General features: G+C 45.1%; 1 protein-coding gene across 1 annotated transcript in view; it reads right to left on the reverse strand.

Annotated features, from left to right (window-relative positions):
- The window catches only part of EPHB1 (EPH receptor B1), a 552,359-nt gene that overhangs the window by 37,357 nt on the left and 488,593 nt on the right, over nucleotides 1-26,409 (reverse strand). Inside the window, exons 11-16 of the mRNA XM_084846918.1 lie at nucleotides 25,224-25,471; nucleotides 23,378-23,593; nucleotides 10,808-10,957; nucleotides 5,063-5,256; nucleotides 3,326-3,481; nucleotides 926-2,175 (exon numbers count right to left, since the gene is read on the reverse strand). Coding sequence (XP_084703044.1) covers nucleotides 2,067-2,175; nucleotides 3,326-3,481; nucleotides 5,063-5,256; nucleotides 10,808-10,957; nucleotides 23,378-23,593; nucleotides 25,224-25,471 — 1,073 coding nt within the window. The 3' untranslated portion in view covers nucleotides 926-2,066. The remainder of the gene's footprint in view (nucleotides 1-925; nucleotides 2,176-3,325; nucleotides 3,482-5,062; nucleotides 5,257-10,807; nucleotides 10,958-23,377; nucleotides 23,594-25,223; nucleotides 25,472-26,409) is intronic.

A 26,409-nucleotide genomic window follows, 5' to 3' on the forward strand; every position in this document is an offset into this window, starting at 1 on the left:
CCGTGCCCCATATGGAGATGGTTCTGTCCATCCCTATAAAACGGCTCCTGAGCTCCTTTAAGAAAACAAAAACAAATCTAGTATGGACAGCACTATCAATGGTACATTCTACCATGGGATTGCAACTATATTTATAACTGAAGCACATCATGCAAGGGTATGAGTCAATACACTGAATGTATGGGTAATGTGCCCACTTAGACCAGATGTCTAGTAAAGTAGTGGAGTCATTTCCCTTTGAAGTTTAATTTTTTTTCAGACAGGCATTGACTGGAGATACTTTAAGTTTAGAAGATCCTGCTTTAAGGCAGGGGTTGCCCCAGATGTCCTGCTTGGTCTTCTCTGATTCTGAAAGCCAACTACATTTCTAGGTATGCTTTGGAAAATGGCCCATTGCCCCTATTCTTTATGCTGCCAGTATGAAGTGGAAGCTGACAGATGGTAATGTCACTTAGATAATGGCAGCATACAGTTACAACACATACAGTCTAGGTAAAAGCCTCACCAGGTGACAATTCATTTGCATAAACTCTCCACATACTCCATTAAGTGGGGTGGGGACCACTGTTCTTTCTTTAAAACACTCTGATATAAATAGAGAGGTGCTAATGTAAGTTGTCTAATTTAGATGAGCAATGACACTGGTAGCTAAGGATGCAATCCTATGCATGTGCTGACAGGAAAAAAAACTCCTACAACTCCCAGCATACCCCAGCCAGCATGGCTGGCTGTCGCTTAGGCATACTGGGAGCTGTAGGACTTTTTTCTGTCTACACATGCATAGGGTTGAGCCCTAATTGAACAGTAAAGTCAAATTTAGAAAAAGAAGGACTGAAGGGAAGACATATTGCTGAAGACATAAGAAGAGACAAATGGTAAGGAAGGGATGGATGGATGAATGAATAGAAAAAATGCAGGAACCTACCTCTGATGCCACGAAACCAAAACCAATATATGTCAAAATCCTTAGGTCCATACAATGGAACTAAAGATCCCCGAGCCATCCTCTGCTGGTCCCTGGATGCTGGAGGACTAAGCATTCTGTTGTCCAGTTGCCTCTACTGTTGTGCATCCTATAACAGTTCTACATGAAACCCTTGTTCCATAGTCCACTCTTCTGCTTCCTTCCTCCTATGAATTCATTTGCTTTCTTGTTTCGTTTCCCATTACACATTCCATGTGCAGTTGATCTAGACCGAAAGCAAAGCATATCACTCCTATCCCCCATTGAATCCCCAATTTCCCTGGATTTATCATCTGTCAGTCCCACTTTGTTGTTTTTCTGCTATGGACAAGCAGTGAGTGACTCCACAGTTAAGTTGACAACATACAGACGCACACGCAGACACTCGCGGGAACACCTTTTCTTTCTTTCTTTTTTTCCCATGAGGATTTTTTCCCTTTTTGCAAAAAAATGCAAGCAAAAGAAAAAAAAAAAACAAGGTTTTCTATTGAAGGTACATCTCTTCTTCAATATGAAGACATTAACTGGATTGGTCTGGATCCCCCATGCAGTGGTCAGTGAAGTCCTTTGGTAACTGATGGAGCAATGTCATGATATTCTAGTAGGTAGCTGTTTAGATACTGTTGAAGAAAATTCCCCACAGTTTATGAGCAAAAGAGGGGAAATTGGTGGGTCAGAAGGGCTCTGGGAGGAGAACTAAAGAAGAGAAAGAAAGGAATGTGATTGCTGAAGATGGTTGCTCTGGGTTGCATCTCTCTCCTCCCCAATGGCCCCTTGACTACTGCTCACTGGTGGTGGGATTTAAGTCTCTTTTTCTCCCAACACACATTGGTTTGTCTTCATTGTTTTTTAAATATATGATTTGTACATATTTATACTTATTTATATGCTGTTTCCCATGGCATCAGTAAGTGTGCTTCTGTTGGCGAGAAACGGAAGTAAGTCCCGTGTACTCTTTGTCTGCAGCTCATAAAAAGTTCTCAGACAATAATCCAACCTCTGCAAATGCCTCACTGTCTTGTCAGCTGACCCTCCCCTCCCACATCCAACCCTCCTCTGTCCTCCCCTCTCTTTTCCCATTCTTGTCAGAAGACACGAAGCATCATGCCATCGAAGTTGGTGACTGGCTCATCTGCACTCTCATAGACTGGACACTGTTCAAGATCTTCTTCTGGTGTCCGGCTAAGGTCACCCCTATTCTTAGAAGATCTCTGCAAAACACAAGAGACAAGATCATGCTCATACAACAGAGGCCCTTGTCCCAAATGTCTCCTTTGAGTATCTGGACATCATACATGAGCTGGCAAATTCAAAATGCAGTAGCGGAAACTGTAGGCTGGTGACCCAAGATGAGCAATATAAGTACTAATAAAAAATCTGGAATGAAGGTGACTGCATATGTGCATGATTCAAAATTAATATTGTCCTCAAACCCAGAACAAATGGATGCTTGAATACAAAAGGATTAGGAAGTCTATTTTCCTTCCTTGAAGATGCTATCTTCCCAGGTACCTTGATAAGATAAATTACTCTATGATTGCAAGAGAGGATATTCTGAGTAGGGAATACTATATGGAACTTCGGGAGAGGAATCCCTGACTATAAACTGACTGACCTCATGCTCAATGATAGGCTTCATTCTATCATTCAAGATTGTGGAGCTGCTGCAGCGTCTGAATGAGGGGGACTATGGAAGACATCCCACACTATATGGATTCAGTATTGATCTCTAGGAAGAGAGAGCTAATGGGACAATGGCAGCAAGTGGGTGAATATAGGAAAGAAAGGGTGCTGGTTAAAGAGCCTGTGGGGATGCATGAAACTGATGAAGGGATGGTGGATGCAAGGAACATGTGACAATTTCTCGAGCACTAGGGAATTCTGGGAGCAAATGAGTCTGTCAAGAGAAGGCAGAGTGGCAAAGGGCCTGTGTGTGGAGACACTTTGCTTTGCAAGTTATTAACTACTTTCCTTTTGTATAGGTTTATTTATTTAAAACCTTTATAAATCACTTCTTCATATATATTTCAGAAGCAGTTCACAAACTAAAAAACAAATAAACAATAAAACATCCATAAAATAATATAATCTAAATCAACCAAACAATAAAAACAAGCAAAAAAAGAATCAGCACAGCAGCAGAATCTATATAAGAGCCAGAAAAGAAATCAGTTAATTTTCAAAGACCACCCAAAACAATACAATTTTTGCCTGTTTGGGGAAAGTTAGCATGTTCCCGGGTCTGAAGTTCTACTGTGATCTAGAGTCCACTTGAAGCCTTAAAAGAAAGGTCCGACCTCATCTTCTCCCATCGCTGAGGTAAATAACACTCTGAACTGAGAATGAGAAGGTGCCACTTACTCTGATGTCATTTGTGCAACTAACTGAAGGGATGTGAATCCAGCGGTCAGAAAACTGTCTCTGTACTGGTTCATTTTGATGGCACTGAGCCAATCTTCTACTGAGGTAAAGGCAGTGAAGTCTGGGATGGAGCGATCCAACAGTGGCTGAGAAGGCCTAGAACATGAGACAAGCAATGCGTCAGGGAGGAGAATCTCTTGCTGTTAACTATGGTTAGAAAAACAGAGAAGCAGCATCAACAAAAGTGGAGTTACTGAGCTCCTTTCAGACTCCTCTCACTGACTCTTCCTGGGTCCTGTGACTGGTTGAACTCCAGCAGGACTTCCTTCAGTCTTCCTTTCCATCCCATTCAACCAGAGGTTCCAGTCACGTTGTTGTCGCCTTCCTTCCCAAGTTTCAATTAGGCAAAACAAGGAATGCCAGGATCCCCTGATGCTGTTGCCAGACTGGACCACCTCAGACTACAGGGTGAGGAGCAAAATGTCTGGATGTTCCAACTTGTAAACAAACATCCATATACTTTCAAAACCAATATGTCAAGGAAGTCAACTTAGAAATGTATCCCCAATAGGTTAGTTTTGAATGTGCAGCAAGTGTTTCAGTGTTGACCATAGCCTGATTGATGCAAATGAGGCTATCCCTAGACCGCCACCCCCCATGACTCCCCAACTGGGGGCAGGGGTGGAAGTGGTGGAGAGGGACCAGTTTGTGCCATACTGTCTGCAGTTAACACAGAGGTCCTGGATGTTTCTGCCCATATCAAATAATTTCGCATCATGGAGGTGGGCTCCCTACACTTGGGAGAATCCGGGGCATTTGCACAGGTTGCAGCCAGAGTGACAGAGATGGGCATTCCCTGCCCCCATTATCAAGGGAATCGGGGTAGGGAGCTATCTGTGTTGAGCATGGAGCACCTGGATAGTGACACAACAGCATGAAAACTGTACGACCTACGCCCACGAGCTTGCATGGCTCAGAGCCTGTATTAGGCTGTTCGTACCATCCCCTTCCCCTCTGAGAAGAGCAGGGAGGGCAGTAAGAAACCATAAGCCCTGTCTGAAAACAAAACAAAACTCATAAAATAATGAACTGCACACAATTCAGGCCTCACTGCTTCTTTTTGCTTTTGGCTTGGAACTACAACCTGATGTCTTCTAAACTAAGCTCGAGTTAATTAAATAGTTTTAGGGAGCAATTCTTTGCAGGTTTAGACAGAACAAAGCCCTACAACTCCCAGCATTCCCTAGCCAGCCATGTTGGCTTGGGTATGCTGAGAGTTGCAGGACTCTTTTCTGTCTAAATATGCACAGGATTGTGCCCTGAGGCTCATTACACAGAGGACTTTTTCCTGTCTAAACATGCATTAGATTGCGCCTTTAGTTGGTGAGATCAAATTTTCATTTGTGAGATAAAGTTAACAACACATTCATATAAATTTTGAGGATTTGAATGTTTTGTACTATTAGAAAACGTTAAAAGCTGACCATTCCTTCCAATACTAACTAGAAGCTTTTGTTAATTAAAATGGTAAATTATCTCATGCTTCTTTCTTAAAAGGGGACCTGTATTGAGGGTTTGGTAATGTGCACATTCATTTAAATGAAATTGATTAATTAATCAGTTAAAACTAAAGAGAGATGATTGATCAATGAAGCATTCTTTAATTGCTTTACTTGCAATCCCAAATCTGGCTTTCAGGGCCTCATCCAGAGCATAATAAGGCAGCTGAAAACTTACACAGCGGTGATGGTAGCCACAGTTTTGAGGCTTGCCGGATTTCGGATCATTTTATCTAGGGTGTTAACTATTTCAGCAAAGCGCGGCCGGGTGTTGCGGTCTTTCTGCCAGCAGTCTAACATAAGTTGATGAAGGGCAGCTGGGCAGTCCATCGGAGGAGGGAGCCGATAGTCTTGCTCAATTGCATTAATTACCTATGAAATAAAAGTGTTCTGTTGTGTTAAAGAGAGAAGTACAGATGTTGAGAAAAACAATTCAGAATGTCATGAGAGTGTCTATTTGTTTTAAAGGGCAAATTCATAATTTAACTTGGAGAAAAACCTCCTAGACTTTTGCTGGATGTGCATGAACAGTATCAACAGGAACAATGGTGAAAGCTTTTATATTTATTCAGTTCTGGGTAGGCATCTATTCTTCTTCCTCTTAGGGATGCATTAGAAATTTGTTTCAGTCAATTTGATCAGGATTTCCCCAGTTTGCACCTTTCAGTCTGACCATGGAATGGAATGCAGTTTGCAGCCAAAGTCCATGCATTTTTGAGCTTGCAGGGTGATTTGGCAGCAAGTGTACACATTTGAAAAATGTGCATGAAAAAAGTGTATGTTTGAATAACGTGCCCAAATGCACTTTAATCCATGAGATAAGAATGTGTATGTTTCAAAGATGCACATGTGTGCATTTGGAAAAATACACACAAAAATATGCACAAATCTTCATGCAAAAAAGAAAAAAAATGAAGATTTAAATCGGATACGGACACGAGATGGAATGAGCTTTGAAGTGGAACTTGGAGAACGTCGACAAACTCTAGTTTTGCTTGTACACAAATCCCTATTTCCTCTACAACTGGCCATACTCAGATCTTTCAGATTCTAAAAGCCCAGGAGCTGAATGTTCATTTGAGCTTCCCCTCAGTTAGGGTGTACTGTTCATTACTGTGGATTTGGCCCCCTCTATAAGTGAGGTGAGGGACAATTGCCTTCCAGCTTGCTACCACCACCACCACCACCCCTGAGCTGAAGCCCAAGCCAAAGGAAGGAAGCAAAGTAGCAAGTGTCTTGGTCAAAAGTGTGTATTGGGGTGGGGGGTGAGCATGCACATGCAAATCTACCATACAAATATTGGTGAGGTTGTCACATTTTTACATGTGAACAACTTTGGCATGCTTTATCTACCCGCTATTTTTTGGCTTGCACTGTCAGAGCCAAATGAGACATAACATGAATCACACAATTGGCCTTTGTATGTTTGTTTGTTTGTTTTCTTTACTAAATAGCAGACACTGGAATGGTGGAGCAATGTGGATCTGGACCATGGTGTGGGGAGAAGGGGGGTGTTAACTCTTGACCCCTGCCTATGTCCTGATCTATATCACTTCTCCTATTTGCTTGTACAAAAAAGCTCCCATTGCCAATAGGATCCTTCCTCTAGCTGAAAACAGCAGCTATGTGGGGGAGGAGGGGTGATCCAGAAGCAGACCCCTTCCCCCTGCCCTGATCCTAATCCAGATTGCCCCCCATGCCTGTTGTTTAGTAAAGAAAAAACAATCATACAAGGGCTAACCATGAGATTCATGTTGCAGCTAGGATGACCCTTCGTGTTTAATTTCATTAGGAATTGGAGAATCAGGGAGGCTCGAGCTCAGTGAGCTTTTTCCAAGTTCCACCTCGAAGCTCCATCCACCCTGTTCCTGCTCCCAGGTGTGAGCTTTTGTTGTTTGAACAGAAAAAGTGCACATTCAGGAGCACTTTTTTTTTTTTTATGTGCACACCCAAATGTGTGACTTCCCCTCATTGCCTAAAGTGTGAAAATGCTCTGTTGTTTAAATTTTTAAAATGTGTGTTTTTAAAGTGCACATTTTTCTATCAAACACATTTTGTGAATGTGATGGCAAGCATGAGAATATGCAAGCTTCGTCCAAAAAATGCACTCGAGTTCAGAGTGCAAATGGAGCAAGTTCTGGTCAAATACTAATCCAAAACAAAATTACCATACATCCCTAAAAAAATTTCCCAGGTTGGCTAGTGAAATAGCAGGAGGAGGAGGGATTTACCTGTTTTTGCTGATGAGGACACAGCTTGCTTATTTGAGTCATCTTACTAATTTACCCCAGGTCTTATACCCAACTGGTGCTCCTGTACCTCTCTGCTAGTGAAGAACTAAAATAAAGGTGTGATAAGTATCTCTACTATTTTGGATATATGGTTTAAGCTCTTGGATAGTTTGGATGCAGTGAACTCAGCACGGAATTCAACCAGTTGATCTTCTGAGCCACCATCCCTCCTGTGCATACTTTTCTACACCACATGGAACCCTTCCCAAGCCACAACGTTCAGCACACTAATAGTACAGATAGCAGAGCAAAGGAAGCCACTTGCCCAGTGCACAAGGTGCAGCGGAAACATTCCTGGCTCTGAAGGAAGCAGGGCACTCAGAGGTTAATTTCTCTGCTGAGGCCTCAAGACAAAGGTAGTCTCTTCCCTGTTAGCAGCCACCACTCTCATTATCTCTGCCTATCGTGCCATAGCGCAGGAGTTCATCATGTCCCTGTGCCTGGCTCATAAACCCTCTGAACATTTTCAAAGGCCTGCCAGTGTCCAATTACCATCACACTGGCTGGCTTGTTCTTCCCAGTTCCTCTCCCCTTCTCAGCTTCTTTCATCCTAGAAACTCTTTCTTACAGCAGAGGTTCAAGGGGGAAAACAAGAGGAAGTGGCAAGCTGGGGTCTGCACCTCACAGTTAGCATTTCCAAGTCTTTCTCCAGAGCTCAGCATGAGTTAAGGCTGGAAGCAACTCTAACGTTTCTGGCTGAAAACCACCAGTAGATAAAGCAGAGAGCCCCCAATCTTCAAACACAAATGTGGCGCCTAGCTCAAGTGTGGCTCAGGTATTAAGGAGAGACTTGTTTTTTTTCTATACAGTACTGTGCAATCTACAGTTATGTTGTAATGTGCCATTGTTTACACTGCTAATAAACATCCTTCTTCATTCCAAACCCTGGTACACTGCCTACTATGCAAGGGCTAATGGATGTTAGCTGTTTCTGCACAGCCTCAGAGGCAAAGCTGGGCCATTCAGTCCTCAACAGAAAGAGCTGACTGAACAGCCCTAGGGTTGCAAAACTGCCACACATACCCTGTTTAGAAGATAAAGCTCAATTAACATGACAGAAGTTTATAGCACATTGCATGGAGAGAATGCAGAGATATGTATTCTTCCTCTCTCAATTTAGACCAGAACTGGGGGAGGGGGAGGGGGAGGGAGGTCTAGTACTGAATGACTGGCAATAGGTGCAGAACAGACAAAAGGAAGTACCACTTTCTCCAAGCATAGTTAACGTATAGAGTTCACTAGGGATGTCAGAGAATTCCGCCACGGATCTCGGTGAGGCCGAATGCCAGTGCATTCGGCCCCCCGAACTCCATCGCGGAACGGCCTGCCACACACCCCGCCCCCCACGAATCCCCCCCAGGATGAGACTTACCTGGGGCGGATGTTCCAGATGGCGGCGGCTCCAGTGGCGGCTTCGGCGGAGGCGGCTGGTCTTCCAACCGGCTGCTGCCGCCACTGCCATTTCTAGTCTGTTGTTGTTGTTTTTTCCCCCCATTCGTGATAGGCTACGTAAAGACTTACTTATAGGGATGTACGGAAGTCACTTACCTTTCACGGATTATGTTGATGGTGGGGGGGAGGCGCTCCATCCCTCCCCCCGGAATCCTGGATGGGGGGGGCGGCACTCCGTTCCTCCACGCCGGAATCCTGGCCAGCTGGCTGTGCTCCGCAGGGATTCTGCGGAGCCGCCAGCCGGCTCCGCCAGCAGCCAGACATCCGGCCGCTGGCTAGCAGGGACGCAAATGGCGGCGGCCATAGCCGCCACCATTTGCATCCCTGCAGTCAGCCATGATAGGCTACGTAAATGTTTATGTAGCCTATCACGTCTGACTTTAAAACAACAAGAACAACATGCGTACGCAAATGGCGGCGGCCACGGCCGCCGCCATTTGCATTCCTTATTTTGGCATGTCTTAGTCTACATCAAGATTTACGTAGACAAAGATGGCAAAAATAAGGGCAACGCAAATAGCGTAGCGGATGCTACGCTATTTGCGTTCCCCTTATTTTCGCTGTCTTTGTCTATGTAAATCTTGACGTAGACTAAGACGTGGCAAAATAAGGAATGCAAATGGCGCCGGCCATGGCCGCCGCCATTTGCGTACGCGCGGTTTGGTTTTGTTTTTTTTAAGTCAGATGTGATAGGCTACGTAAATCTTTACACAGCCTATCATGTCTTTTTTTTTTAAAACTGGAAATGGCGGCGGCGGCAGCCGGTCAGAAGACTGGCCGCCGCAGCCGAACCGCCGCCGCAGCTGCCACCGCCGCAGCCAGGAAGATCCGCCCAAGATAAGTCTTGTCCCAGGGGGGGGGCGGGGGGGCAGACCGTTCCGCCACCAATTTCTGGGGGCCGAATGCGCTGGCATTCGGCCTCCCTGAGATCCGTGGCGGAATTCTCTGACATCCCTACTTACGTAGCCTATCACGTCTGGGTTAAAAAAAAAAAACGCGTACGCAAATGGTGACGGCTATGGCTGCCACCATTTGCGTTCCTTATTTTTGGCCGTCTTAGTCTACATAAATATTTACGTAGACTAAGACGGCGAAAATAAGGGGGAACACAAATAGCGTCCGCTACGCTATTTGCGTTCCCCCTTACTTTCGCCATCTTAGTCTACGTAAATATTTACATAGACTAACACGGCCAAAAATGAGGAATGCAAATGGCGGCGGCCATAGCCGCTGCCATTTGCATACGCGTTGTTGTTGTTTTTAACTCAGACGTGATAGGCTACGTAAGTCTTTATGTAGCCTATCACGGCTGAATACAGGGACGCAAACAGCGGCAGCTACAGCCGCCACCATTTGCGTCCCTGCTAGCCAGCGGCTGGATGTCCGGCTGCTGGCGGAGCTGGCCGGTGGCTCCGCAGAATCCCCACGGAGCGGAGCCAGCTGGCCGAGATTCCGGGAGGAGGCACGGAGCACCTCCCCCCCCCAGCGAGGATTCTGGGGGGAGGGACGGAACGCCTCCTCCCCGCAGCGGAACCCGGCAGAGCCTACACCCCTAGAGTTTGCAAACCACGGGATGTGGTGATAGCCACAAGCTTACATGGCATTAAGAGTTAGACTAACTCATGGAGGTTAGATCTTTCTAGACCTGTTAGCCATAATAGCTAAACAGAACCTCCATGTTCAGAAGTAGTAAGTCTCTGAACAATAACTGGGGGGGACATATCATGGAGAACAGAGGGCTCTTGCTTTTTATGCAATTCTGGTGGGCATCCTGAAGACATTTGAACAGGTTACCGAATTAAATAGACTCCTAGAGTTTTTCAACAGAGGTCTTCTTATATTGCTTCACGTGAGGGCTGCACTAACCTGGGAGGCCCCATGTAAATAAGAATACTACCAGCCATTACTTCTGATTATTTCTGGGAAAGGAAGAGCACTGTACAAGTGCATCTGTTCAGCCAATAAGGCCACTCCCTATGATGAAAGGGAAGACTTTCTCCTAAAGGAAAAGCTACAAAGGGAGAATATTTCATATAGAGAAGGCTTAATGAGATAGCATGTGAATACCGTTATGCAATCCTTGCTTCACAATTGTAATTGTGGGCATTGAGTCTTTCCTCTTGTGGCAAAAATACAAGGAAACGATTACTGAATTTTAAAAGAGGATTCACAAAACTCACATCTTGGTTGGACATGTCCCAGTAGGGTCTTTCCCCAAACGACATCACTTCCCACATGACAATACCATAACTCCATACATCACTGGCAGAGGTGAATTTGCGGTAGGCGATGGCCTCTGGGGCTGTCCACCTCACCGGGATCTTCCCACCCTGAAGGAAAAGGAAAGGCAGGTGTTAACTGTGGGCAGCTGAGTGTACCGATACCTCCCTGTACAAGGTACAGCTTATGTAACAGGTACATGACATATTGAATCTATTACAACCTCCTAATACATTCAGAGGCACTCTCTTCATTATCAATACTAGCTCAGTTTGAACTCGAGATGGAGAAGAAATTAATTCAGTTTGTATTTTAATGTGAACTTACCTAATTTCGCACATCCAAAGCGGAACTCAGATATTCTCCAAATTTTGCAGTGGAGTTCACCAATGTACTTCTTACACAAATGTGTATATTAGGGAAAATGATATTAAAAATGCTTTGTATTAGAAAAATTGCTTGCAAAAATGTATGCATTAGGCAAAATGCATACAAAATGCATGCATTTCGAGACATGTGAACAAAAATTCCTATGAGTTTTCATACAGACTTTTAAAAAACCTCACAGTTTGGAATGAACAGAATTTAAGAGTGGAAAAATTATCAATGTTAAAGACAAACCAAAATTTAGGATTAGAAAAATGAAAATCAGAGAGGTGACAGATTCATCCATCCCTAGTTCAAACCTCCAGAAGGAAAGTAACTCACTTCTGGGATGCATTTGTGGGCACATCCTGCTCAGCTGGCAAGAAATACAGATGGAGACGGGAACCCTGAATTCTCTTCCTCTTGCATGTCAGTGATTCACTAAGACTCACAAGTTACTAGGGATGTACGAAAGTCACGTACCTTTCGCGGATTATGTTGATGGGGGGGGAGGTGTTCCGTCCCTCCCCCCGGAATCCTCGATGGGGGGGAAGCGCTCCGTTCCTCCCCCCTGGAATCCTCCACGGCCAGCTGTGCTCTGCGGCAGCTCCACGGAGCAGCTGGCCAGGCCCAGCCAGGCCAGAGCCGTCCGCAGCTGGATTTCCGGCCGCGGAGGGCTCTGGGGAAAACAAAAACAAAAACCGTGTACGCAAATGGCGGCGGCTACGGCCTCCGCCATTTGCATTCCTTATTTTCACCGTCTTAGTCTACGTAAATATTTACGTGGACTAAGGCCCAAAATAAGGAACGCAAATGGCAGCGGCCATAGCCACCGCCATTTGTGTACACCTTTTTTTTTTTTTACCCAGTCGTTTTAGGCTACGTAAAAACTTACGTAGCCTATCACGTCTCTGTAAAAAAAACAACCTGCAAATGGCAGCGGCGGCAGCCAGTCAGAAGACCAGCTGCTGCTGCCGCCACCGCCGGAGCCGCCACCGCCCGGAAGATCCGCCCCAGGTAAGTCTCGTCCCGGGGGGATCCATGGGGGGGTGGCAGGCCATTCCGCTACAGATTTCGGGGGGCCGAATGCACTGGCATTCGGCCTCACCGAGATCCATGGTGGAATTCTCTGCCATCCCTACAAGTTACACTGGGATTAGGGATATCAGAGAATTCCGCCATGGATCTTGGTGAGGCCGAATGCCAGTGCATTCAGCCCCCCGAACTCCGTGGCGGAATGGCCTGCCACCCCCCCACCCCCCTGCGGATCCCTCCCGGAACGAGACTTACCTGGGGCGGATGTTCCGGGTGGCAGCGGCTCCGGTGGTGGCTGTAGCGGCGGCAGCTGGTCTTCCGACCGGCTGCCGCCGCCGCCGTTTGCAGTCTTGTCTGGGGGGGTTGTTTTGTTTTTTTACAAGATGTGATAGGATATGTAAAGATTTACGTAGCCTATCATGGCTGGGTTAAAAAAAAAAAAACGTGTACGCAAATGGCTGTGGCCGTAGCCGCCACCATTTGCATATGCGGGGTTTTTTGTTTTTTGTTTTACCCAGAGCCCTCCGTGGCTGGAAATCCAGCTGCGGATGGCTCTGGCCTGGGCCTGGCCGGCTGCTCCACAGAGCTGCAGCGGAGCACAGCCGGCCGTGGAGGATTCCAGGGGGGAGGAATGGAACGCCTCCCCCTCCCCACCATCAACATAATCTGCGGAAAGGTAAGTGACTTTCGTACATCCCTAACTGGGATCATGTCAACGCTTGGGGGATTACTGGAGTGAGCACAGGTAGCCCAGTCGCAGTGAATGATTTTGAAGAGATGATTGTGCAGCCCCCCATCCCCAACTTTGAACCTTATTTTGCCAGCATGACTTCCTGCATTTCTGAGTTTAGTACAATATTCTGGGAAACTGCCATCTGATCATGTTCTATGCTTGCATCACACGTTATTCAATGGCTCCCTAGTACATGTATATTTGATTGCTGTCCATGTTTGTAGACATATATTTGTCATGTGTATACCTGACATTTTTATGCTTACATGCAAAATGTTTCACGTGTGCAAATAAAACAATTGTATCATATGAGGCAAAAGACACTGCGAAGTCAATACCTCCCAAGTTCCTTTAAGTTCCCCATGCCTGCTTTAAGCCAAAACCCATTTTAGTTGTTGCCCTTCTGGGGTACCAGTGCATGAACATACAGGCCCTTTGTATTCAGTTCTATATGTCAGAATTATAAAGGGAAATTCAGACAGTGGAGATAAAGGCCTTGGGGGTCAAGGCGAAAGCCAACAAAGACAGGTCTTATTGCTGCTGCCTTGTCTTTTCTGCCTGTTATAACAGGGATCTAAGGATTTCAATTCAGGCAGGTAATTCAATGTCATGATTTATCTTCAAGCCCTGGTTTTAGACAGATATCCTAATGCAGCAGATCACAGTTGAGTGATGCATATCCTGCTCCACGTGCTTGCCCTTCATGCTATGGAAACATGATTCCCAATAGCAAATATAACAATGAACTCATACTAGCATCAAGCTTTATGCAGTCTCATTGGTACCTGGGGAATAGAGTGGCCCTCAAGTAGGGATGTCATGAGAGGCCAGCTGGGGCTTGAGGCGCAGCAATTTCTCACCGGCTTGGCCCCCTGGATGCCAGTCCACAGATCCACACATTTGCCCAACACGGCGCACACCAATTTGGGCAAGCACGGGGATCCCCATCTGTCTGCGAACTGCCATTTTGCATAAAAATGACAGCTCCACTATTTACATAAGTCGCCATTTGCATAAAATGGCAGCCATAAATAGCCCCATGATGCAAAATTACAGGCGTAAATGGTCTAATTAGACCATTTACGCCTGTACGTTTGCATGAATGGGGCTATTTATGGCTGCCATTTTATGTAAATGGAAACTTACACAAATAGTGAAGCAGCCATTTTTATGCAAAATGATGGCTCATGGGATGCGGGGAGCTGCTTGCCAGGTGTCCATGGACTGTCCAGCAGTTCGCGTGGTGCACTGAATAGGGGCAGATGGCTGGTGGGGGCCTGGCAAATGGCACACGAGGCAGGCTCCACTGAATTCACCCACCCCTACTCTCAAGAATACAAGCTGGCTATTCTTGATCTTAATTTTTTACTTTTTTTAACACTTGATTGATAGTAAAAAAAGGAAAGCCCAGGATTTATCCTAATGCCTTTGGTTCAACTGCAAATCCAGGCAGATGCTGTTAAGGTCAGTAAAAATCACAAAAGGCAAAATGTAGGAGTGAATCATTCTTTTAGCCAAACTGGCTGATACATGAAAAGCACTGGTGGTGCTGGAGGAGGAGGAGGAGGTGGAGAGTGATTTAGGGTGCAATTCTATTCATGTTAGACAGAAAAAAAGTCCTGCAACTCTCACCATTCCCCAGCCAGACATTAAAAGCTTCAAATATAAATGGTGTTAACTTCATTCCACCAAAGAAAATGTGCTCTCACCAATTAAAGGTGCAATCCTTTCACTGGACTTTTTTCTGTCTAAACATGCATAGGATTGCACCCTTGGACTTTTGGAGCAAGTGTCAGTGGTCTTAACAAAGCCACGGTTATTATTGTCCCTGTTACAGGGATGGAGAAATGTAGGGTCAGAGTGGAAAAGCGATGGAGCCAAGGTAGGGACGTTGCGGGTGCCCGACTGGGTCTGGGAGTCTGTCCCAACCCCTGCTCACAACCCTTGGACTGCACCCACCGAGTTGCTGTCCTCACTCGCCTCCTACTCGCACCCACTCGTGCCCTCCCTGACTCACCGCGATCCTGTCCGGTGAGCACCTGCCATTTTCCTACCTTGTTTTCTGGGCAAAAAAGGCAGCTTTGAAAATACACATATTTAAATGCCGGACCGGGAAAGCTTAGTAGGTGCAATACTAGAGGCATTATGATCATTCTGTTCACTGTGTCATGATGGCCACCAACAGCCACAGTTTTAAAGGAGGTTTAGACAATTTAATGGAAGATAAGGCTATCAGTGGCTACAAACCATGATGGCTACCTCCAGTATCAGAAGTGGTATTTCTCTCTATACCAGCAGCTATAGAACATGAGCAGGAGGGTGGTATCACACCCATGCCCTGCTTGTGGGCTTCCCCCATAGGCATTTGGTTGGCCATTGTAAGAACAGAATGCTGGACTAGATAGGCCTTTGGTCTGATCCAGCACAGCTCTTCTTACGTTCATATTCTCCACAACGGAACCTAGAAATTGCAGCATTGTGTAGGTGCTGCACGTTCCCTATCCCTTCTTAGAACTATAATTCCCAGAGTTCCGTGGACTGAGACAAAGCACTTCAAACTGGTTTAGGTTTATGACACAGATATTCACAACAATAGCCCTTGGCCCACGGCTCTAGCTTTCCTAGTTCCTGCACATACACCTTGATACAGGAGACATAGGTATCTCCTGCACGAACTGTTTGTGTTGAGAAAAGTAATGTTATGACATTTGTTCCAGCTGTGGTGTCTAAAGGTAAACACTTGCAAAACTAACAAAATCTCATTCCCATGAATGCCAATGAGCATGCAAGTGTTTTGGAAAGGACAGTATGTTTCTTACCGACAATATATAGGTGCTCTCACACTTCCTAGCCCAAAAGCAGATGTCAAAAGCTGACAGCAACAGCTGTTCCCCTGCACCTCTTTGCATATCAAGTAGAAACAATGGTCTTCAGGGTTTTATCCTGAGTGACACTTTTCACCCTTGGCTGTTTTGCACTGTGAAACACACAAACCTCCTTTGCGTCAGGCCTGTTCCCCTAAGAAAGATGGCAAGGGAAGGGCAAGGAAGTGGGGTTGCTTTTGGCACAGAGATGACAGCTCATCATGAGGAACTGAGCATGCCAGATGAGGAGCAACAAGCATTTTGGTTGCTCTCAATCTAAAATTATAGCTAGGAGGTGGCTGATGTGGGTTCCTTTTCATTACGTTACAGAGCATGCCTCCAAGCATGCATGTCTGAGTGAGCCCATCCCATCAGGGTTACAAAAGAAGAACACGACACCTACTGCTAGAAAGAACCTCTTGAAATACAGAAGACTGAGAAAGCACTTGTGATGCCATAATGGTTCCTACAGCAATGGTGGGGGATTCTATGAACAGGAAGGGATTTTGTGAACCATGGATTCCTACCAGCCTTGTTGGTTTCATACAGCTTAATCAACTTCCCTCAGCAAGTGCAGAAATTGGCATTATGAGTCCAAGGCAATGAGTATGAACAAGGTACTGTTCATACTCATTTGAATATCATTGAACATGTATCCAAGGCATCTAGATAATCAAACAAGTGAAGGAGCAGGGGATGCGGGTGGCTCCAATTTGGTGGGGCAGAGATTGCATTCTGGGTTTCAGTTACAGCCAGCCAAAAGTTTAAAGGAGCTGTCCAAGGTGCTGGACCCATTTTGGGGATGGGTCCTTTTAGTTTTTAACTAAAAACCAGAATGAAATCTTTCCCCCATCAAAATGAGAACCAGTGTGGTGTAGTGGCAAGAGTGTTGGACTAAGAGCTGGGAGATCCAGGTTCTAGTCCCCACTCGGCCATGGAAGCTCACTGGGTGACTTTGGGCCAGTCACAGACTCTCAGCCCAACCCACCTCACAGGGTTGTTGTTGTGAGGATAAAATGGAGAGGAGGAGGATAATGTAAGCCGCCTTGGGTTCCTTGCAAGAGGAAAAAAGGCAGGGTATAAATGCAATCAATCAGTCAATCAATCCCCCATCAAAATTGGAGCCACCAGCCTCCCCTGAAACTAAACTGTGCTGTTGGGGAAGAAAGTGCAGGGGGAACTGAGCAGCAGTAGAAGGCAGAGGAAAGGAAGAGATGCCCCAAACCATTAGCACTGCCTGAGAGTTCCTACTCCTGGGCACCACTTGGGTGACACTGATAGGAACTAGGGATGAGTGAGCTCTTTGAAAATCACCAGGGATCGACTCATTAATTATCTGACTCCCCTACCCCTGTACTAGGAAAAATCAGATAATTTTTCAATCTAAGGGGCTGCAAAAAAAAAACAAAAAAAAACCCTTAACCTTCAGGAGAACTACAAACCCCATCAATACCCCATCAGTCAATCAGTACATCAGAGAAGAGAGGGAAGGACAAACCTCCATCTCTTTCTTTTTCTTTCTTTCTCTCTCTCTCTCTCTCCTGCCACTGCCTGCTCTACTGCATTTATCTCCATTTACATTGGAAGGGAAGGGAAGGGAAGGGAAGGGAAGGGAAGGGAAGGGAAGGGAAGGGAAGGGAAGGGAAGGGAAGGGAAGGGGAGTGTTTTAGGAGTTAGGGAGTTAGAGGGGAGGATTTCTGGGGACAGGGGAAGACAGTAGGGGGAGTGGTTCAGAAGCTGAGGGGAACTCTTCTCTAGATCACCTTTGCAGTGGAGTTTTCAAGTACCTGAAATTCATTATCAAGCCCAGTTCAGACAAATTTTATTAACATCCCTAATATGAACACTGAGGATGTAGTTACCTTATGGTGGGCAATCAAATGGTGGGGAATTGTTTTTCTGTTGAAGGCCCTCAAGGGTAATATGCTGGGGCCAGAGCCAAGGGTAGGTCACCCCCCCCCTCTCTGCCACCCCCTTCTCTCACACACACTCTTCCTCCCCACCCAGCAGACTAGTGGGGTAGAGACAGATCAATCTTGATAGAGGTCTGAACTGATCCTTGCAGAAGGCATTTGAAATTAGTCCATGAGCTGCCTACACCTACCCAAAGACAGGTGACTGGGACAATATACTCCTACCTGTCCAATGCCCTACACTTGCTACCTGGGAAGAAAAGGTATCTCACCTATTCATAAGAAATCTATTAGACGTGGGAAATCTTCTTAGCCAAAGCATATTTTCAATGGGGAAAGATGATGGGAAAACCTGGCACTTAGCTCAGATAAGAGGCACACTTGACTCTTGTGATGTTTATTCACTCCCAATTACTGCCCAACAGGAGGCTTAACTCTGCTTTGTGACATCATCTTTGTGACATCATCATTGAGGGGCAAGGACCACCATGTCACTTGGAGAGAGGACACCAGGGAGAAATAAGCAGTAGCCAGGACCTATGAACTGTTAGAAAACAATGATCTTGTTTACATATAAATGATTCATGCCATAATTAAAATTAATGTGGAGATGAAGAGAAACACAGATAAAGTAAGACGCTGACTCTGGGCAGAATTGTTTGCTCTTGTTTTCAGCTGCTTTTCAAAGATGGATGGCAAAACAGATTTAGTCTTTGTAATAAAAACTCTATTTAAAAAACCAAAAAAGGAGAAATTTGCTTGAAGGTTGTTTTCTCCTACCTTTTCCCCAGAGCAGAGCTACAAACCTGCCGTGGGAGGCAGTGATGTAATTGCAGGCAGTGCATCATTTCCCAGCTGCTGGGAAGGCCATTTGGGGCATAAATTAATGATAAAAATACAGATGAGAAAATCTGCTTTTTCTCCAGAGGTGGGAGAGGCCACTTCATGCTCAATCCAGGCAGCCAGCACTGGACAGTTTAAACTCACATTGATTTATTTAAATGGGCTGCAATATGCAGCCGGGAGAAGGAACAGAACTCCCAGTGAAGTCATGGATGGCTGATTCAAAGATCGCTGCTCAGATTCTCAGTTGGTGTAAAGCGACATCACTCCAACAACTGCAAGGGCACCAACTCTGCTGATTTGCATCCAGAGGAAACCGGCTTTTTGGGCCCAGTGAAATTTATACCAACCTATGCCAGCTGACTTCTCTTTGTTTTCTGGCTTTCTGTTTCAGTTGCTGGCATTTACTCTGCAAGTGCACACTGATATCAGTCACTGACTTCAATTTCAATCAATCGAATGCCAAGGATAAATACCACAGTCAAGTTCCTTAACCTCTCAAAGCAAGGAACTTTGTTATCGACTGACTGAACTGGTTAAAAACATGTGTCTTGCAGTTCATCCAGATGAACTAAGGATTTGATGAGCTAAGCTCACCTTTCCCAACCTGGTACCCTCTAGATGTCTTGGACTGCAACTCCCATAATTCCCAGCCAGCATGGCCATGATAAGAACATAAGCACATATGAAGAGCAATCCTGGATCAGACCGAGTGTCCATCTAGTCCAGCATTCTGTTCACACAGAGGATGAGGAGGGTTAAGAATTCTGGGACAGCTCGTGCCCTTTCAGCTGCACCTTCTCAACGACAAATTAAATGGTTTTATACACAATCTATTAAAGTGTCCCAGATATATTTTATCTGTTGTGGGATACTCCTAAAAGTCAGTGTAGTGGTTAGAAAGTTGGACTAGGAATGGGGAGATCTGGGTTCAAATCCCCACTCAACTGCAAAGCTCACCGGGGAAACTTGGGCCAGTCACCATTTCTCAACCTGACCTACCTCACAGAGTTGATTTAAGGGCAAAATGGAGGTAGGAAGAACGCCACTTTGAGCTCTGTGGAAGAAAGGTAGGATATCACAGATAGGGATGGACAGGCACCCCCCTCCTCAGTCTGGGTTCTCCAAGCGCCCACCCAGCTCCTGCCCCCTCTTGTGTGCCTTGGGACCCACGCTCGTAAATAGCCCTGTAAATGGGCCATTTACACCTGTAATCTTACATATATGGGCCATTCATGGCACCATTTTGTGTACAACTAGATGTACACATATTCACGAGCGCCACATTTTTTTTTTTTTTTGGCAAAATGGTGATTGCAGTGCTTGCAGACTAGTCCCGGATGAGTGCCAGTGGCTCGGCAAGTGCAGGGGGGCGAGCAGGGGCATGGCGAGGATGGCTTGGGGGCATGGGTGGGGGTGAGTCTGCAGGGCTCCTGGACCCAATTGGGCACCCACGCCATCCCTAATCACAGAGTCATAGTGCTGGAGGGGACCTCATAGGCTTCTCTCTAGTTCGACCCTCTGCTCAGTGCAAGATATCAACGGAGGACATAAATAAAAGCCAGGGCTGGCCCAAGACATTTTGCTGCCTGAGGCGAAGGACAACATGGCACTCCATCCTATTTCATGTACAAAAGCTGACTGGACTGGCAGGTGAATCTGTCTTCAACACTAATGATGGGACAATGTTCTCCACTAAACTCGAAGCAGGCTAACAAAGGGAGCGCAGAGTATTCCACATGGCACACAGCTCTCTCCTTGAAAACCTTGCTGCTGCCTCCTAGCATCTGCTGCCTGAGCAATTGCCTCACCCTGCTGAATGGTAGGGCTGGCCCTGATAAAAACCTTGATCCAGGGATAAGAGATAACAGCATGGTATTCCATCCACATCCAACAGATGGGAGAGGAAATATCTATAGTGAGGGAAGATAACCTTGATACAGGTGACAGATTGGCTGTTTGCCCTCTTTGTGTGTGCGTGTGTGTGTGTGTGTGTGTGAGAGAGAGAGAGAGAGAGACAGAGACAGAGACAGAGAGACAGAGACGCTGGTTAGATGTAACTTCAGTATAGGAAAGGCAGCGTGCAGAGCCTCCATAGATTCTAGGGTGAGAGAGTGCAGACTGTAGGTAAGCAGGAGACACATGAAAGAGCCACAGTTAGTAGAAGAGGTGACAACATGCTGCATAAAGTGAAGTGAAGCTGACAATGGGCTTCTCTGGGCATTTGATACGCAGACTGCCTTTCTCTCTCATCCATTTTGCACACTAGGGGAGCCCCTAGACCAGCCTGTCTTCCCTGCTCCCTAGAAATTTTGATGGATGGGCAGTCTGGCTCAGTGGAAGACAAATGCACATCTGGAAAAGCTCCTGGGCTTGATGGTCTGCTGGGCCCCTTCCCACACTAACTATGCTTTGTGTGATGCCACATAGAACGCTGTGTCCAGTTCTGTTTGACAAGCTGGAAGATTTTTAAAAATGAGCTACTAGCCAAGATGGATCAGGAAGAAACAAGTTTATGTTATAAGAAGACAGGCAGATTTTAAGTTAAACACTTGGGAAAGGGAAAGACAATTCAGTGCTGGAATAAGCTTCCTGGGAAAGTGCTAGAATCTTGAGAGGTTCAAAACAACAACAAAATGGTTCGACAGGCATCAATCAGGGATGTTTTAGATATAGGATATTCTGACACCAAGCCAAGAGGTTCAAATTCGCCTACCTGGACATTAAGATAATCATCTGAGGCCCTCCTCTAGGTGCCCCCACCAAATGAAGCAAAGCAGGTGGCTATGAGAGAGAGGGCCTTTTCAGTAGTGGCAACCTGTTTGTGGAATGCCTTCTCCAGAGAGGTTCACTTGGCATCTACATCTCTTTTCGGTGCCAAGTGGACCTTTTTATTCTACCAGGCATTGTAAGAACTGTTTCTAGTGCTTTTAGTACTTTATTCTGCTGCTGGTTTTAATTTGGTTTTATGCGCTGGAATGGTTTTATTCTCTGCTGCTGGTTTTATCTCAGTTTTATTCTACGCTGTTTTTATTCTTTGTTCAGAGAGCAATCCTATGGAGTGTCCAAGCCTTATGAGCTTCCAGGGCAGGAGGAGTAGGGGAGGCAATCTATGCCTCCCTGTTCTGCTGTGCATTTTTTTTTGCTAGATGGGCTTTTCTGCCCATCTAGCTGGAGCATTTTGATATGGAGCATTTGGATGCTATGGATAGCTAGCATCCTGGCTTCTCCAGTCTCCCCCCTGCCGAAATGCCCCCTTCTCCTGTTCTCTGAGGTCAAGTTCCTGATCTTGGAGAGCAGCCGGCACTATTCTGTCCATGCTGGCTGTGAGGGGGAGGGGGGTCGGAGCTCCAATTCCCCCTTCCGAGATCAGAGTGCTGTCTCCAAAGTTGGAGCAATGTCTCCGACCTCAGATCAGATCAGGGAATCCGAAATATCCTATGGCTCCTCAGAAACTGACTAAGGGCCATAGGAATGCTCCTTTAATGTTTGTTATGTTTTTAATGCATTGTACACCACACAGATAACTTTGTTTATTTGGTGGTTTAAAAGTACAATAAATAATAAAATAAAGTAAAAAAAAAACCTTAGATGGTCCAGCAGATTCTTTTTAGCTCTATTTTCTGTAATTCTAGCAAGGAAAATAGAGCACACTGAGGGTTGCTGGCCAATGAGCAAATTTCCTAATGACGACGAGTAGCTGCTGGTCATCAATACCGGTAATGTTTACAGACACTAGGTACCGATCTCCAAGTCTTAGCAAGACACCCGTAGAAGCCATTTGAGTGAACTGTGAATGTGGAGTCTCAAAGGTCAGCTAAGATTTCAAATGATGTTGAGGCCGGCTAAAACCATCATGACCTGATGTGGTCTCTTGCCAAGAAAAACCACCAAGCTTTACTAAGACAAGCGAATTGACTGAAAATCATATTTTAAATGGAGAACAGTGGAATCCTGCTGTGCTGTTACAACTTTGGTCAAGCATTTGGAACCCTGTTTGACAGACTTTCCCATCAATGGAAGATTTCCTTCCTTCATCAAAGAGCAGGAGTCCACTGTCTAAACCACACAGTAAAACCCCTACATGCACTTAGTGGTGACTGACTTCACAGTCACAGCTCCTGCTGCAGTACCACAGGGACTCAACGTATATTGCAATATGAGAACCTGGATTTAATGAGCTGTTGGCAATCTGAGATGTGATAGAAGAAGCAGTGTGCTCTTTCAGCAAAAACATAAGCTTCAGAAGGAGCACATTTCCACTGTCTTCACAAATTTCATTTTTAACTGAATGGCTGTGAGGTGGCTGCTGTGCTGAGCCTATCACAAGTCCTAATGATAAGTACTATTTTGCTGTTCCCTTGGATTTGCCATCTGCTATAATCACCTGTTTGCTCATGGCAACAGCTTCGTTCCTAGACCCTTTGAGCAGACACTTGTTCTCTCCTCCCTTCCTCTTTTCTCTCCCTGCCACTCTCGGCTTATGTATTTGGACCCAGGACTGTCCTTGTTGTAATATGTCTGCAATTGGCCTTTGGCCCTTATTATTTCCACCCCACAGATTATAAATGTAATAACAATTAGAATGCATATTCAAGTCAGACCTTTGGTATGAAAATCATTAGAACCTGAGGGCCAATGTATTACTGCAATTATTATAACTACCAGACAGCTTCAGCTATTGGGTGGTATAGAAATGTAAAAAATGAAATAAAATTAACAAAGCTAATCCTACCTCCAGGTTTTATGTGCATGCTATGGGAAGCAGGTACCTACCAAAGAGCTGGTATAAGTTGGGTCTGAGGTGTCATCTTGCAAGTAGCGTGAGAGGCCAAAGTCAGACACTTTGCAGACCAGGTTGCTGTTCACCAGGATATTCCTGGCTGCGAGATCTCTATGGACGTAATTCATTTCTGCAAGGTACTTCATGCCAGCTGCAATCCCTCGTAGCATCCCCACCAACTGGATGACAGTGAACTGCCCATCATTTTGCTGTATTATAAAAAGTTAAGCACCAGAGTTAGCATTCCCTGTTCATTCAGAGTGAAGTTAAACCCGAGGCTGGGAATAGTAGCCCACAATAAAGGCCTAAGGAAAAGAAGACTTATTTGGGCAGATAGGAAGGCTGATTTTTGGAAAACTGAGCTGGAAGAGATTGCAGGAAATAGTAGGGATGGGAGAGAAATCAGTTGGGTTCTAATTTTAATGTGAAGCAACCAAATTCTCACTTCCTGAACTAATATGAGAACCAGAATCCATTATCCTTTGGTTTTGAGTGCCATTTTTGGTAGAAAGGCAGGGTAAAAATCCACTAAATAAATAAATAAATAAATATTTTGCAGTGCTCTGATTAAAAAAATATGTACGAAAGTGCATACATCAGGGGAAATTCCATACAAAAATGTGTACACAGATGATTGTACATACAGATTGTGTATGAAAAGGGATATATTAGGGGAAAGTGTTTCCAAAAAAATGTATATGTTAGATGAAAAAGCATACAAATATCCATGTGGACTTTTTTAAAAATTGCAAATTAATGTGGAAATAGGACACACCAAAATTAAGCTTTATAAAAAGCAAATGTTATAGAACTCAAAACTGACAGATTCATCCATTCCTAATTCCTAGGAGGCAGAGAAGCTCAGAGGCAGTAAGTGAAAGAAGAGGATAATACAAGCAGCAGGCTGAGAAACAGGAACCTGAGGAAAGAACAGGTGGAAGAGGCAGAATCAGTGGAGGCTGGCGGCTCTGATTTTGGTGGGGCTGTAAATCCATTCTGGGTCTCAGTCAGAACCAGCCAGAATGCTAAATGAGCTATCCAAAGTGCTGAACCCTATCACCAAAATATCACCTTTAGAATTCTGGCTGGTTCTGACTGAACCCTGAATGGATTCACAGCCCCACTAAAATCAGAGCCACCAGCCTCCACTGGCCAGAACGCTGAGGAAAAGAATAGCTGAGGACATAAGGTGTTGAAGAAAAGAAGAGCCAATGGAGGGGATCTGCAGGAAAAGCTCCTGTTGCCTAAGCCTTAGACCCTAAAGGAAGGAGAAGTTGTGTATAGGTAGCAGAAGAGGACTGAGGAAAGACAAAGTATTTCCAGATGGGAGGCTTCTAATGCAACCAATCAAAAGGCATCATGCAGCTATTCCATCTTTTCTTTGTTAACAGGGTGTTGTTTTTGTTTCTGGTAAGAAAAAAGGCAGAAGATGTGGTGGGAAAACATGGGAGGATTACAATTGGATGATGATGATGTCTGAGCCCCTTACAGAAAATTCCATGAATGAGAAAAGGTGATTGCACAACAAAATCCATGTCCGGAAGCACCCATAATTCCTAGAATGAGAGTTTTTATACTCACAGTTGGGGTGGCTAAAATACAGTAAAAGTCTGGAGTCTTTCAGTGCATGCTTATGGGTGATTTGTAATCAGGGTTAGCAATTATGAGAATGAGGACACCAGGGTCTCATAATTGTTTTGGATTAATTAATTTGGAGAAAAGGGGTATGGGTTTGCTTATGCAAGTTCTGATTTGCAGAGACAATAGCACCACAACTGATCTCATTAAATGGCTCCATCCCATGATCATTAAAAAAAAAAAAAAGGTGGTTGCACTTACGCGCAGAAAGGAATCCAGCGCTCCATTCTCCATAAACTCTGTGATAATCATCACTGGCCGGCTTTTGGTGACCACTCCCTCCAGCCGAATGATGTTGGGATGATCAAACTGACCCATGATGCTGGCCTCGCTCAGGAAATCCCGCCGCTGCTTCTCCGAGTAGCCAGCCTTTAATGTCTTAATAGCCACATAGATTTCTCTCTTGCCAGGCAGTTTCAGCCGCCCTTTGTAGACTTCACCAAACTCCCCTGATATGGAACAGATATAACTTAAAACCACCTCTGCTCATCCTGGCATTTCAAAGGGAAAAGAAATAACTACCCAGGAGCTTCTCCTCCTGGGTGACTGCAAACAAGGTGTGATTACATGATTTTTTTTCCTAAGATATCCCAAATATTGTTTTGAAAGGTCAATGACAGGAAAACACATGCATCTAAAAACCAGCCCTACATTGAGGAGAAGTAACCGAGCTCTTGCACCTTTAATGATTGTGTAAAAGAGGGAGATTTTGCCAGCCTTTCTCACAGCATTCTTACATGACAACCTGTATTTGCCCTCTTCTTCACAACTATGAAAGATTCAGAAGCTTCTGTTCAGTTAGCCCATCCATACCCTTGTCACTACAAATATTGTAGGCCTTTATTGTCAAGCTGCTACACTGACAGACATCTATATTAATAACAAACTCTAAGTTTATTTTTTTAAAAAATACTTAGTAGTTCATTCATGTCAGCTCAGTCACCTTTTGCACTGTAGTCAATCAGAAATGAATTCAATAGCAAATAGTTTTTATGGTGTACTCTGTTTCATTTAAGAGAAACTTCAAAACCTTAAGAGCTGTTCGACAGTGGAACAGACTGCCCCGGGAGGTGGAGGGTCTTCTTTGCTAGAGGCATTTAAAATGAGACAGGATGGCCAGCTGCCAGGGACACTGTACCTGCATCCTGCACTGCTGAGCCTGCATGAACAAGAGGTTGGACTAGGTGGCCTCCCAGGTCCCTTCCAACACAACCATTTGATGATGTTTGAAGACATCCATACAAGCAGCACAGTCCTCTAAATGTCTACTCAGGAGTAAACACCAGTGATTGTAATGGGGCTTATTCCCAGGAAAGTGGATATAAGGATTGTAGCCTAAAACTGGGGTCCTAAGTATATGTACCAGGAGATCAGTCAGGCCCACTGG

Source organism: Heloderma suspectum, chromosome 3 (assembly GCF_057233095.1).
Source record: "Heloderma suspectum isolate Gila_16-S chromosome 3, 16-S_ref, whole genome shotgun sequence".
In the NCBI taxonomy this organism is placed as follows: Eukaryota; Metazoa; Chordata; class Lepidosauria; order Squamata; family Helodermatidae; genus Heloderma; species Heloderma suspectum.